This window comes from Neoarius graeffei, chromosome 15 (assembly GCF_027579695.1).
Source record: "Neoarius graeffei isolate fNeoGra1 chromosome 15, fNeoGra1.pri, whole genome shotgun sequence".
Classification (NCBI taxonomy): domain Eukaryota; kingdom Metazoa; phylum Chordata; class Actinopteri; order Siluriformes; family Ariidae; genus Neoarius; species Neoarius graeffei.
In genome coordinates this window covers 22,399,544-22,412,032 of record NC_083583.1, presented here as the reverse complement: position 1 = coordinate 22,412,032, position 12,489 = coordinate 22,399,544, and the positions used below count along the sequence as shown (strand labels likewise).

The following is a 12,489-nucleotide window of genomic DNA, read 5'->3' as shown; positions in this document are numbered from 1 at the left end:
ACATTCACACCTACGGTCAATTTAGAGCCACCAGTTAACCTAACCTGCATGTCTTTGGACTGTGGGGGAAACCAGAGCACCCGGAGGAAACCCACGCGGACACGGGGAGAACATGCAAACTCCGCACAGAAAGGCCCTCGCCGGCCACGGGGCTCGAACCCGGACCTTCTTGCTGTGAGGCGACAGCGCTAACCACTACACCACCGTGCCGCCCTCACTTAATTAGCTATGGAGGCTTATTGCTGTTTACATATTATATATAGGGTGGCACGGTGGTGTAGTGGTTAGCGCTGTCGCCTCACAGCAAGAAGGTCCTGGGTTCGAGCCCCGGGGCCGGCGAGGGCCTTTCTGTGTGGAGTTTGCATGTTCTCCCCGTGTCCGCGTGGGTTTCCTCCGGGTGCTCCGGTTTCCCCCACAGTCCAAAGACATGCACGTTAGGTTAACTGGTGACTCTAAATTGACCGTAGGTGTGAATGTGAGTGTGAATGGTTGTCTGTGTCTATGTGTCAGCCCTGTGATGACCTGGCGACTTGTCCAGGGTGTACCCCGCCTTTCGCCCGTAGTCAGCTGGGATAGGCTCCAGCTTGCCTGTGACCCTGAAGAAGGATAAAGCGGCTAGAGATAATGAGATGAGATGAGATATTATATATATTGCAGTTAACTTACACGTTGTTTTTGCTCTTTGCTAATCATTAAAACACATAAATATCATTGTGCGGCACAGTGGTGTAGTGGTTAGCACTGTTGCCTCACAGCAAGAAGGTCCTAGGTTCGAGCCCTGTGGCTGGAGAAGGCCTTTGTGTGCGGAGTTTGCATGTTGTCTGCGTGGGTTTCCTCCGGGTGCTCCGGTTTCCCCTACAGTCCAAAGACATGCAGGTTAGGTTAACTGGTGACTCTAAATTGTGAATGTGAGTGTGAATGGTTGTCTGTGTCTATGTGTCAGCCCTGTGATGACCTGGCGACTTGTCCAGGGTGTACCCCGCCTTTCGCCCGTAGTCAGCTGGGATAGGTTCCAGCTTGCCTGCGACCCTGTAGAAGGATAAAGCGGCTAGAGATAATGAGATGAGATGAGAAATGTTGTCATCATCATCTTCAGTTACTGCTTTATTCTGGTCAGGGTCCCAGAGGACCTGGGTGTCCATCCCAGGAACACTCTTGGCAAGACAGGACCGCATCCTGGAGGGGATGTCGGTCCGTCACAGGTCACCATGCATACACATTCACACCCTGGGGCAATTTAAACCAACAATTCACCTACTGGATCAGAGGAGGCCCACAGAGACACAGGGAGAACATGTACAGACATTCCACACAGACAGTATCCTGAACACAGAATCAAAGAAGAAGAAGCCTTTATTTGTCACACGTACACTCAAGCACAGCGATATTCATCATCTGCATTTAACCTATCTGAAGCACGCAAGCGAGCAATGAGCACACACACATACCCAGAGCAGTGGGCAGCTGTGCTACAGCGCCCGGGGAGCAGTTGGGGTTTAGGTGCCTTGCTCAAGGGCACGTCAGCCATGATACAGAGGGAGGGGTAAGTGCTGTTTATTCACTCAACTCCCCTCACATGTTTCCCGCCAGTCCCGGGAATCAAACTGGCAACCCTCTGGGCCAAAGGCTGCCAGGGATCTTAGAGCTGTGAGGTGGCAACACTGTGAAATTTGAAATTTGGGTACTTTTACCACCTTTGATGGTAGATATGGCATGTGTTGTGAAATAACTGAATTCATAAAATTCCCATAATATAAAACTATGAGAATATTTTTGCCTGGGAAACATGGCCTTAACTATATGACTACACACAACCATACATTTTTAATATAGCTGAGGTCCTCCATGGCTTATCAGTAATAGCGGATCTCCCCACGCACAAAGCGCACAGAGCGGAGTTCCATACTCAAGAGAATATGGAAATGCATCAACCTGATTTTTGATGGCTTTTGTGACCGTATGACGTCTGTACATACAAACGATGTACGTGTATCACCACAGGGAACCTGATCGTAAGTGCAAGGCAACATATCTCATAAACATTTGACCACCAGACAATGAAATTTGTTTTTTTTTTCATAAAATAAATGGGTTTTTATCCAGCGCTTATTTTTAATTTGTGTTTTAAAAATATTGTGGGTTTATTTACGGACACATTTTATGGAAAATATTCATGACCGTTTCATATAAACTAGTTAAAACAGTTTTATTAGTCTTCTAGCTTGTTGGATAATTGACAGTTGTAACCAGACAACTGTTTGACATCAAGTTTGAAATATCAAGATTGCAGCTCGAACCCTCAAGAGCTCATATGCTGTATTTGGTTGAGGAGTTTGTTTTCCAGTAGGTTTTTATCCTACTGTTTTTTTCATAGTGAGCAATGTATCTTTGCATTATATATATATTTTTTTTACCTGAACAATTTCTTACTTTGCACACTCATATAAACATAATTATTGTATAGTTTAATAGCATTTATAAGCATCTTTCCTTAGTTTGAGATAATCCAAAACTACTGCGGATCAATATCAGTTAGTTCTTGGGTCCGATAATATTGGATCATAACTCTATAGTAACGATGTAAAGTGAAAGCGCTGGTTCATTGCTGGGTGCCTGGTGGACAGCAGAGTCACACCATAATAAATGTCGTGGTGATGTTTCTGGTACGTGGCGTGTGTTGTCAAAGAAAGGAATAAATATGTATTCGTAGCTGTGATGTGTATCTCATCATTGGTGTCACTGTCACAAGACAATACAGCAATTTATTGATGTGACCTACAGGACACTACACAATTCGATTGTTCATATGCTATATTATTATTATTCTGTTCAGGTTGATTTTGTGCCCTTGCAAATATGTTCCTCGTACACTCATCAGGAGCTCCGCTTTTAGGCAGTGCCTAAATATCAGAGCTGAGATTTTCTACCCAGACCTGTACAGTAGCCATTCACAAAATGTCATGAGATAAAGTCCAGAGCATTCATTGTGTCTAAATGTCACTGACCAGAACTGAAGAATTACATTCAGTCCTTTAGAATAAAGAAGATTAGAAAAAGTGAGATTCAAGAGAAAATATATTATTGCTTTGACTTATCAGAAGGAAAAGGCATAATGTTGTATGAATATGTCAAGTCTTTTTGACACATAGAATGCTCACATTGCTATTACTGATCCTAATATTTGACCTGGAATCGAATCCTATTTGGGATGGCATTTTTAGACAGCAAGTAATCACTGATAAATATAGAAGCATGAACAGTGGTAACAATAAATTATTGACAATCAAAAGTACTCCATCATTTTACAAAACTCTAGGCAACCTGTGGGCAAGGGTAGTATGAGAGTTCAGATCATTATGTATTAACCACCCAACATATACACCCTTATTTAGCATGTGATACTTAATTAGGCCAGAATGCCAAAGGCTCTGTGTAAGAAATGCCACTGTATGTTCCTTGAATGTGGGCTTTAAAGCATGATGGCTAGAACTCTCTAGTGAGAACTGAACCTATGACCCTCTTCTCACAGGTTTAAACCTCAGTCTATGGTGCTTGCCTCAGGCTCTCCGTATACTTGCTGAAAACAGATGGCTCTGGAACCTTTATGACCTACAATCATCAACCATTTAAAAAAAAAAAAACAGGGATCAAATATGGGGAAAAATGGATATGGAGCAGAACAAGGATCAGACTGCATTTTTTGTTCTTTTCCCACTGTATTGCACATGGCAGTGTAGATGTTCTTGTTTATTCTGAAATTCATGAGATCTGGGGAGGGGGGAAAAATAGAAGTATAATTATAAAAACAAAGATAGTAACTGCAAGACGTAACATCCATTTACAGACCTTACAGTTAACCAACATCCGACTAAAGGGGCAGCAGAGCACTGTGTGGTTCAGTTCAGATCAGATCAAACAGATATACCCTCGTCTCTCTCTCGCTCACATACACCCACAAATGCATGCGCACACATTTCCCTAACAATCCACTCCCTTTTCAGAGAACACTCAATTATACTGCATTTCCAACTCTTACTTTAAATAATAGTCAAAACACGCACAAGGCTGTTTTCTTTTACAGTGAAAATTCATATTTTATTGGTACATACATTAATTTAATCAAGGGCAAAAACTAAGAAAAACAAAAAAATAGATATATCAAAGAGAGATGTCTACAGGGTTAGAAGAGGGACAGATCACCATTTATTTTCAATTACAAGTGCAGGGCTGGCAGAAATCTTACAATCTGAATGTAAATGGATAAAACTGAACAAGACTTTGAAATCCATATTTGAACAGAAACTTGACTGGGCTGATGGGGTTACTGCTTTGGATAGCCTTCAAGTACCAAGTGCACTTAAACCAAGTCTGAACAGAGCAATCAGGCGTTCCTCCACTTGACTGTGAACTTTAATTGAATCATTCTTACACAAATTGATAAAATTAAAGGAGAAAAGGGCAAAGACAGATTCATGAGTTTTTCTTTTCACTTTTTTTTTTTACACATTAGATCAGAATGGCTTTAGGCAATGCTAAGGAAGAATACATTTTCATACAGTTATACAGAACTTTGCTACTACCTTAAATATACAAGCACAAGTACACAAAATGAAATAAAAGCCCACACTAAATTACTCTCTTTTTGTTAAAAAATAATACAAACAAATATAATTTGAAGGTTGAGATTTGGACCTTGAAAGTCCTCGTAGCTCCTTGGTCTGTAGCTTTCAATGTCGGTAAAAAAAAAGGAAAATAACATTCTAGGGAAATAGAGGCTGGTATAAAATGCAGATAAAATTTTCCAAAACGTTTCATTTAAATGCTTGCAATCTCACCTTTTTTCTTTTTTAAAACAAATGATAATTCCGGGCTGTTCTACAGCATGGCGGTGGTGTACTGGGTTTCAGTCCGAATCTTCCACTAATGGCAGGGAAAGATCTGTAATGACGTCTGCATCAGAGAGGGATGAGTTGGGCTTCAGAGCAAACACACTTGACGACATCCTTCACCTCTGGCCATTTTGTGTGTGTGCGTGCGCACTTTGATGGCGTTTTACATGTCGGCCTTCTCCTCGGAGGACAAAACAACCAACCTCCTTCTTAACTTAAACAAGTGAACTATCTACACCTTCCTCAGAGGAGCATTCGCACACTGTAAAACACCAACAACTTCATGGTTACCGTGTAACCCAATACATTTGATTTACACTTCACTTGTTCTTAGTCCGGGCTCTCCTCTGACCCACGGCCTCACTCTTCTCTCCAGCACATTGAGACGGGGAGAAATGAATGGCCGCCATTTTGTGAAAGTGGATCTGCATGTAGATGAGTGAGTCGGCCGTGTGTCTTTAAACCCCTACTTCCTCTGTGACCTCCTCTCTCTTCTCCTATCCTCCTGTACCCTCCCTCTTGGCCTGAGTCTCACTGAGAGGCTTGGGAGGTGGGGTTGTCACTCTTACTCTCCTGGCTGGAAGGAGCCTTGTTGTTCCAGGGACTGTTGGAGCCCAAGGCTGGAGAATTGTTGAAACTGTCTTCATCATCAATGCCGTTGGCCGCATCAAACTGTGTGTTCTCTAGCCGCGTGATCAGACGCTCATCTTCGTCGCCAAACTCCCCTCCCATTAAAGTGGGCTCACCCACAACCATCACGTCCTACAGAAGAGAACATGAATATTTAACTCAGTAAGTAAAATTTATTTGTATAGCACTTTTCCCAGACAAAGTCACCAAGTGCTTTACAAGATTCATAATAGCAGAAAAGGAAAGAATAACATTAAAAAAAACCCACTAAAATACACACGCAAAGAAAAATACATAAAATGCAGACCAATGCAAAATCTTACCCAAATGCCTGTCTAAACAGATAAGTCTTTCGTTGCCTTTTGAAAGATTCCAGAGAATCAGCAAATCTTAGGTGTAGGCATAGCATTCCACATTTTAGGCACTACAACCTCAAAAGCCTGATCACCACAGGTCTTCAGATGAGTACGAGGAAGGGGGATATTTGGAAGCAGGTTAAAGCAACCAGTATCACAACGGGCTGCTGGAACAAATTTTTACCTTTCAAATAAATTTCAGAATTTCATATGTATATATTCAAAGGCTAAAAATCTGACTTGAATCCAATACCAGTACTTCTTGTTGCCTAACATAAGCCTATCAAAAGCAGACATCCCTAACTAATGACTGCTGCTTTATTTTAGAATATTTTCACATAAAAAAAAAAAAAGTAGTAATATGTATCCTACAAGTAATATTTATCCTACAAGTAATACTGGAAGTAACGATTTCTGTCAGGCACATATCAAAGTAAATTTTTTCCCCTGCAGAAAGAAATCACAAATGAGGTTCTAGTGGACATCTAGTGCACAAGACAGGCTCTAATTTGCCACCATGTTTGACCCAATGAACTGTGCCTACGTACTGAAGCTCTGAAATCGCCAGGTTTTGGCCAAAGACAAGCTGAAGATGGCATAATTTTATGAATCCTACCATCTAACCAATAAACGTTTACTGTTAGTTAGTAAATAAAGAAATAAATAGCTAGAAGGATTAATTATGGTCCAGCCTTATGACTTTCTTTGGATAAGAAAGTGACAATTTTCACTTTGTTTTTTCCCCCTGCAATATCACTACCGCTCATGTCTGTTCTGTCTGCAGTAGTATAGCGTCATGCAATCATTAATAATCAAATTAATTCACATATTAAAGGTTTAGTATAATTAAAATTAAAACCTAGGCTTGTTTAAATCCTGCTTACAGGTACTTGGCTGGAGAGTGGGAAACTGCCAGCAGGACTCTTCTTCTTGCTGTTATTGTTGTTGTTGGTGCCTCCTCCTGCACTCATTGTGCTGCCGCCTGAGATCTTACGCTTCCGCCGTTTGTTTGGTGCCTGTCGTGCTGGCTCCGCTGATGAGACATAGGCCAAAAGTAAGAGTTGAACTAGTACATACAGCACAGACATGTAACAGAACCCTAAAATAAATAAATAAATAAGTGTGTGTGTAATATATATATATATATATATATATATATATATATATATATATATATATATACATACACATACATACACACACCCTTGGGACCTTCATTAACTTTACAATGTAAAGCTAGCCTGCTAAACAAAAGTAGTACACTTCCTGAAGAATTCCCTACAAACTACAAACATGTGCAGGACAGTATTGCAGGCATTTATTGCTGTCCAAGGGGTTTCCTGGGCAATCATGCTGCACAGAAAACTAATAAAATTTTCTATGAGAGGCATATGCGAGAACAGGAAAAATAACAAAACCCAGCTTGGGCGAAAAAAAAAAAAAGTGAATATTTGCCTACCTGGAGGAGCTACCATCCTCTGCCACTTCTGAAACAGGCAGGTCTTGAGACAGTCCCTGGGGCTTAAGCTGTATGTCTTATGCCTGGACATGAGCTCCTGCATTGGCTCCAAGATCACACATAGCTACAGAGCAGAGAGAGAATCTGCATTATTATGTTTGCCTTGAGCAAGGACAACAAAATTGTGAAGAGTACGATTTGTTTGAAGGGCATACATTTATGTAATCAAATGCAATATTTCATGGTTTCATAACACTACTCCATTCTCAGAGGTGTACATGTTAAAACAGAACTAAATTGGAATCGCTGTCAATATCAGGCAGGTTAGGTGTGATGTGATTTAACACTGAGCTGATTTATGACTATACCACTGGCACTATAAGTCATCTGGTACATATGGAGGCCATATGAGCACTTACTCGGAGGTAGTTGAGAGTGGAATTGGAGAGACCGCATCTCGTGATGTTCTTAGACAGCTGGTCCACCATCTGCGGGTCCTGAGCCTGGAATGCCAGACAAGTGATAAATCAAGCAGTCTTTAAATATTAAATGGTATGATATTTTTCCAATTAGAAGGATGCCTTTGGCTAAATTTCTTGCTATTGGCACAAGGTTTGACACATACGTGCATAGCCAGGATGCTGCGGGGAATGAGCTCTCTGTGCTGCCTTATGCTGAAGTGCCACGTCTTTATCCTCATCATGTCATCAAACATGAACTCCAGGTACAAACGGCCCTCTACGCACACCTGCCGTTTACATGGCACAGATGGGTTATGGTAGGTTTACGCACTCACTCACTCTCACACACACAAAAACACACATCATAATTCTTCAAAAAAAATAAAATAAATTGTAAACAGATGGTTGTGGTATTGCTAGAATTTGATTATACTGACTATCTGCCAATAATGATAGTGATTTCGGATGCTGCTAAGCTGCTGTTGGCTAGTGATTAACTGTTAAGGTCCAAGTATTCTTCCGCGGATGCGGCTTCACTCATTGTTGACATGCGCATAGGGGTCTCCAAAGTATACTCGAATTTGCGAATGTGTCGGCATACAAGCTAAACACGTGCACTACCACGACTGTGTCAGCACATCATTGCACACTCACTTTCACACATATGCAGTCAACACGCACAGTCTGTGCGAACACAAAATCTGAGTGCATGCACAGTCCGCTGAAGTACACTTGGGCCTTTACACTAGAACACTACAAAATGCATACACACACACACACACACACACACACACACACACACACACACCTGTTGTAATACCTACCTGTGTAAACATAGGCTTGCCATTCTGAGTGACCATTGTACACTGATCACAGTCCAGAGACACAAAGTTATTGTGGAAGGACTCCTTAGGGTGCTTTAGTACATAGTAGAGCTCAGTTGCACCCCCTTCAAATATACTGCGGAAATAGCGTGGGATGAGCGTCCGGCCAATTGCTGTAGGGTGCAAACACACATTCCATCAGTAACTAATATACTGTACTTCTAACATACCATTATCATTTTTGTAACAGGAAGGGCTACTAGAAAAATAAAAAATATATACTGAAAAAAATATTTAAAATATGCAGACCATTAATTCCAAACATGTCTGAGCCTTACTGTATCTCTTCGGGCCGTCCTCTAGACAGAAGGTGATTGTCAGCATGGCGTCGTCCTCAAAAAACTCTGTGGTGAAGGCATCCCACCACAGATTATCACACTCCTAGAGTCAACAACCGAGAGAGAGAGAGAGAGCAAAAGAGCAAGACAAAAGCAAAGACCTACAGTCACCTTCAGCATTATTGGCACCCTTGGGACAGAGGAGTAAAACGGTATACATTTCGATTTTTTTTCTATATTTACAATTCAAAATCTGTTTCTAAATGACCTGCATTCATCAAATTTTACATCTTTACTCCTGTCCCTACTCAGAATACTTTACAGAGGAACATTACAGAATATACACACACACACACACACACACTTTACAGAATACATTACAGCAGAACTGAAGTTAAAAAAAAATTATATATATCTCCGATTCTTAACAGTTAACATGTTAGTTTTTACTGCAAAATAATTCATTTTCACAATGAACAAATAATAATTGTGACATCTAAAATATAACCTATTCACCTATAGGTACATTTCCAGTGAGGTTCAGGAACTATTCTGAGCAAGAACTAGTGTTTCACTTCTGCGTTCCTATCGCACTGCAGGAGCTGTGATCGTTATATAAAACACAGAAGTGACGCAGATTGCACAACGTTTGTTATTTTACCATACAGTAAAACTACAGTAAGAACAAAGAGGCTGAAAACGTCTTGTTCTTTAATGTTTGTTTTTTGGTTGTGTAAATATGACATTAACATTGTAGCAGTGCAAAAAAAAAAAAGGGCACAATTCCAACAGGCATGCCACCAATATGCTAACTAGTCTTGAGGAAGTTGCTACTCGAATGTTTAGTGATTAAGAGGAATATTAATACACAGACGCACCTGTCTGATCAAACAGCAATGTTTAATATTAAACTAATAGTCATCATAATAGTTCCTGGTTTGCAGAAAATTATCTACTGAAGAGCAAGAACTAAAAAGGTTCCAGGAACTACACCCCAAAAACTAAAATCAGCCATGATTCCTCAGGTGGAACTGTCTCTTGTATATCTGGGCATCATTTACCTCTGTCCAGTTTTGTAGCCGTTTGTTAAGCTCAAATATCCTGTAGTCTGTCTGGTTCCCATATGGCGTGTGCCTCCTAATAAAGGAATAAAAAAAAAAAGTGGAAGCACAAAGAAGAAAAAATAGACACAAGTTAAACCTTGCATTGATTGGTGTTTATATAAAACAAATCTCACAATGAGATACTCTAATGGATCAACTGTATGAGAAAATTAAAACAGGTAGTGGCCAGTACATACCCAATCCCAGGCTCTAGGTATGTGGGGGGGTACATGGGCGTTGGGCTGTACAGCAAGACAAAGAAAGATGACAATATTCAAGATTACACAGAGCCTTCACAGCAGCCATGTTTTAACAATCATCAATGATCACAGGCTAGAAATTGAACTACTTCAACCCTACATAATCTCAGACCTTCATCTTCTGGTCTGTTGTCGGTCCCTAAATTTAAATTATCCACCATGGGTCGCCATAGACTGGCGAGTGGCCTAGTGGTTAGCGTGTCCGCCTCTCAATCGGGAGATCTACTCACGGTCGGGTCATACCAAAGACCATCATAAAAATGGTGCCGAATCCCATCTGGCAAGGCACACTGCAATAGAGATGTGAGTGGGGAGTCAAACTCTCGTGGTTACCAGAGGACTAGCCCTCCACTGTAATCCCAGCTATGTAATATAAGCGAGAGGCTGAGGGCTACGAAACAGAGATCGGTGGCGCCAAACGCGCCATGAGTGGTGCGGGAAGGACTTTGACTTTGACCATAGGTTCCAGACCCACCCAAGCTGTATAATACTCTCCCTCAAAGCCTTCATGATAGTACATCTCTTCCCAAAGTCAAAACTCAACTTAAGTCTTGGAATTGTGCTCTTCTCTCTCTGCTATCCCGCCTCTCCTGGTCCCGTTCTGTTCACTCTTTTTCTATGCTTTGAGCTAGTCTGCTGTCTTTATGCCCATGTTATTATGATTTTGTCGTGTTCCTTTTCTGTTACGTCTTTTTTTTTGTAGTGCCATTACTCTGTAAAGGGTCCTTGGGTTGGTGAAAGGTGCTATATAAATTAAACTTCTCGTTGCTGTAAAAATAGTTATTTTTCATATTGGTGTGTTTTTCCACCAACACTCAGGGCTGAAATTTAGCGATGTTGATGATTTAGGATTAAGTGTGATCTCCCCATGGGTGCAGTTTCAGACAGGAAGGGGATTGTTTCCTCCCCTAGACATTTTTTTCCTCTTATCTCTACAGTGCAGTGAAGGCAACCAGACACAGTCCCCTGCAGTTTTAGCGCCCCCGCCCTTTCCCCATCCAATCAGAGCACAGACTGTCGAGTGACGGCTCGTTTTTACCACAGACACTGGGGATCAGCCTTGGAATTCTTGTTCTTCCTTACACCACTATCTCACTATAGCCAAACTAATGTTGGCTGACTCGACAAAACCTACACCACAAAACTGACAATTGTGGATGCTTGCGTTTTATAAACCATTAAGTTGTGTTACTGTAAACTAAACACAACATGAGCACACATACCGATTCTGAATTACTGTCTGAAATCCAACAGAACACCCCCCCCACACACACAGACACACCCTGAGAGTGACAACAGAAAGACCCAAACTGACTAATGTTCATTTTAATCTACTACACCGTGCCAACAGGAGGAGGACTCACCCCACGTCTCTGTCCAGCATGCTGCCGGGATGGAAGGGGGGGAAAGCACTGCCGTTGGGGGGCTCCTTTGGGGAGTACAGCTTGAATGATTTGGAGGAACAGCCTAAAAGAGATTGAATGGGAGAAAAAAAAAATACATTAAGAACCTATACGCTTCAAGAGGCATGTTTAATATTTGTTTCTCCTATACGTGTTTATTACTGAGTGTAAATATAAGTGATTAGACCCCCACAGAAATAGCTCTTGACTTGGAATATGTTGAATGTAATGTCTGTCGAATTCTAAAAGTTGCATGAAAATTATAATTATAGCAAAATGGTAAGAAAAATAAATTAAAAAAAAAAAAAAACACCTCTGGGTGGTTCTGCACATCCACTTTTATAATGCAATATTAGCATTACTGATGTTTGTGTAGTTACTATATAATAAAGCATTTGTGCTTATAAAGCTATTACTATCATTTTATAGTAATGACAGAATATATATATTATCTACATGTCACTTTAAAGGAAGTAAAAGACAGCACAATCTTTCCAGTCATCAAAACGCGGGATGAAAAAAATGGCTCATGATGGATTCAGATGGAAATTTGTCTGTTGGAAATCGTTTACTACCTACATATTGCTTAATATGGGCGGCACGGTGGTGTAGTGATTAGCGCTGTCGCCTCACAGCAAGAAGGTCCGGGTTCGAGCCCCGTGGCCGGCGAGGGCCTTTCTGTGTGGAGTTTGCATGTTCTCCCCGTGTCCGCATGGGTTTCCTCCGGGTGCTCCGGTTTCTCCCACAGTCCAAAGACATGCAGGTT

At 41.2% G+C, this 12,489-nt stretch overlaps 1 protein-coding gene across 3 annotated transcripts in view; it reads right to left on the bottom strand.

Moving 5' to 3' along the window:
- Window positions 1-4,068: 4,068 nt before the first annotated feature.
- ldb1b (LIM-domain binding 1b) overlaps window positions 4,069-12,489 on the bottom strand; it is a 32,942-nt gene continuing 24,521 nt past the window's right edge. For all 3 annotated transcript variants that reach the window (XM_060941028.1, XM_060941029.1, XM_060941030.1), the window contains exons 2-11: window positions 11,685-11,787; window positions 10,258-10,302; window positions 10,019-10,094; window positions 8,958-9,060; window positions 8,620-8,792; window positions 7,960-8,082; window positions 7,754-7,837; window positions 7,335-7,458; window positions 6,760-6,908; window positions 4,069-5,651 (exon numbers count right to left, since the gene is read on the bottom strand). In XM_060941028.1, coding sequence (XP_060797011.1) covers window positions 5,421-5,651; window positions 6,760-6,908; window positions 7,335-7,458; window positions 7,754-7,837; window positions 7,960-8,082; window positions 8,620-8,792; window positions 8,958-9,060; window positions 10,019-10,094; window positions 10,258-10,302; window positions 11,685-11,787 — 1,211 coding nt within the window. In that variant the 3' untranslated portion in view covers window positions 4,069-5,420. The remainder of the gene's footprint in view (window positions 5,652-6,759; window positions 6,909-7,334; window positions 7,459-7,753; window positions 7,838-7,959; window positions 8,083-8,619; window positions 8,793-8,957; window positions 9,061-10,018; window positions 10,095-10,257; window positions 10,303-11,684; window positions 11,788-12,489) is intronic.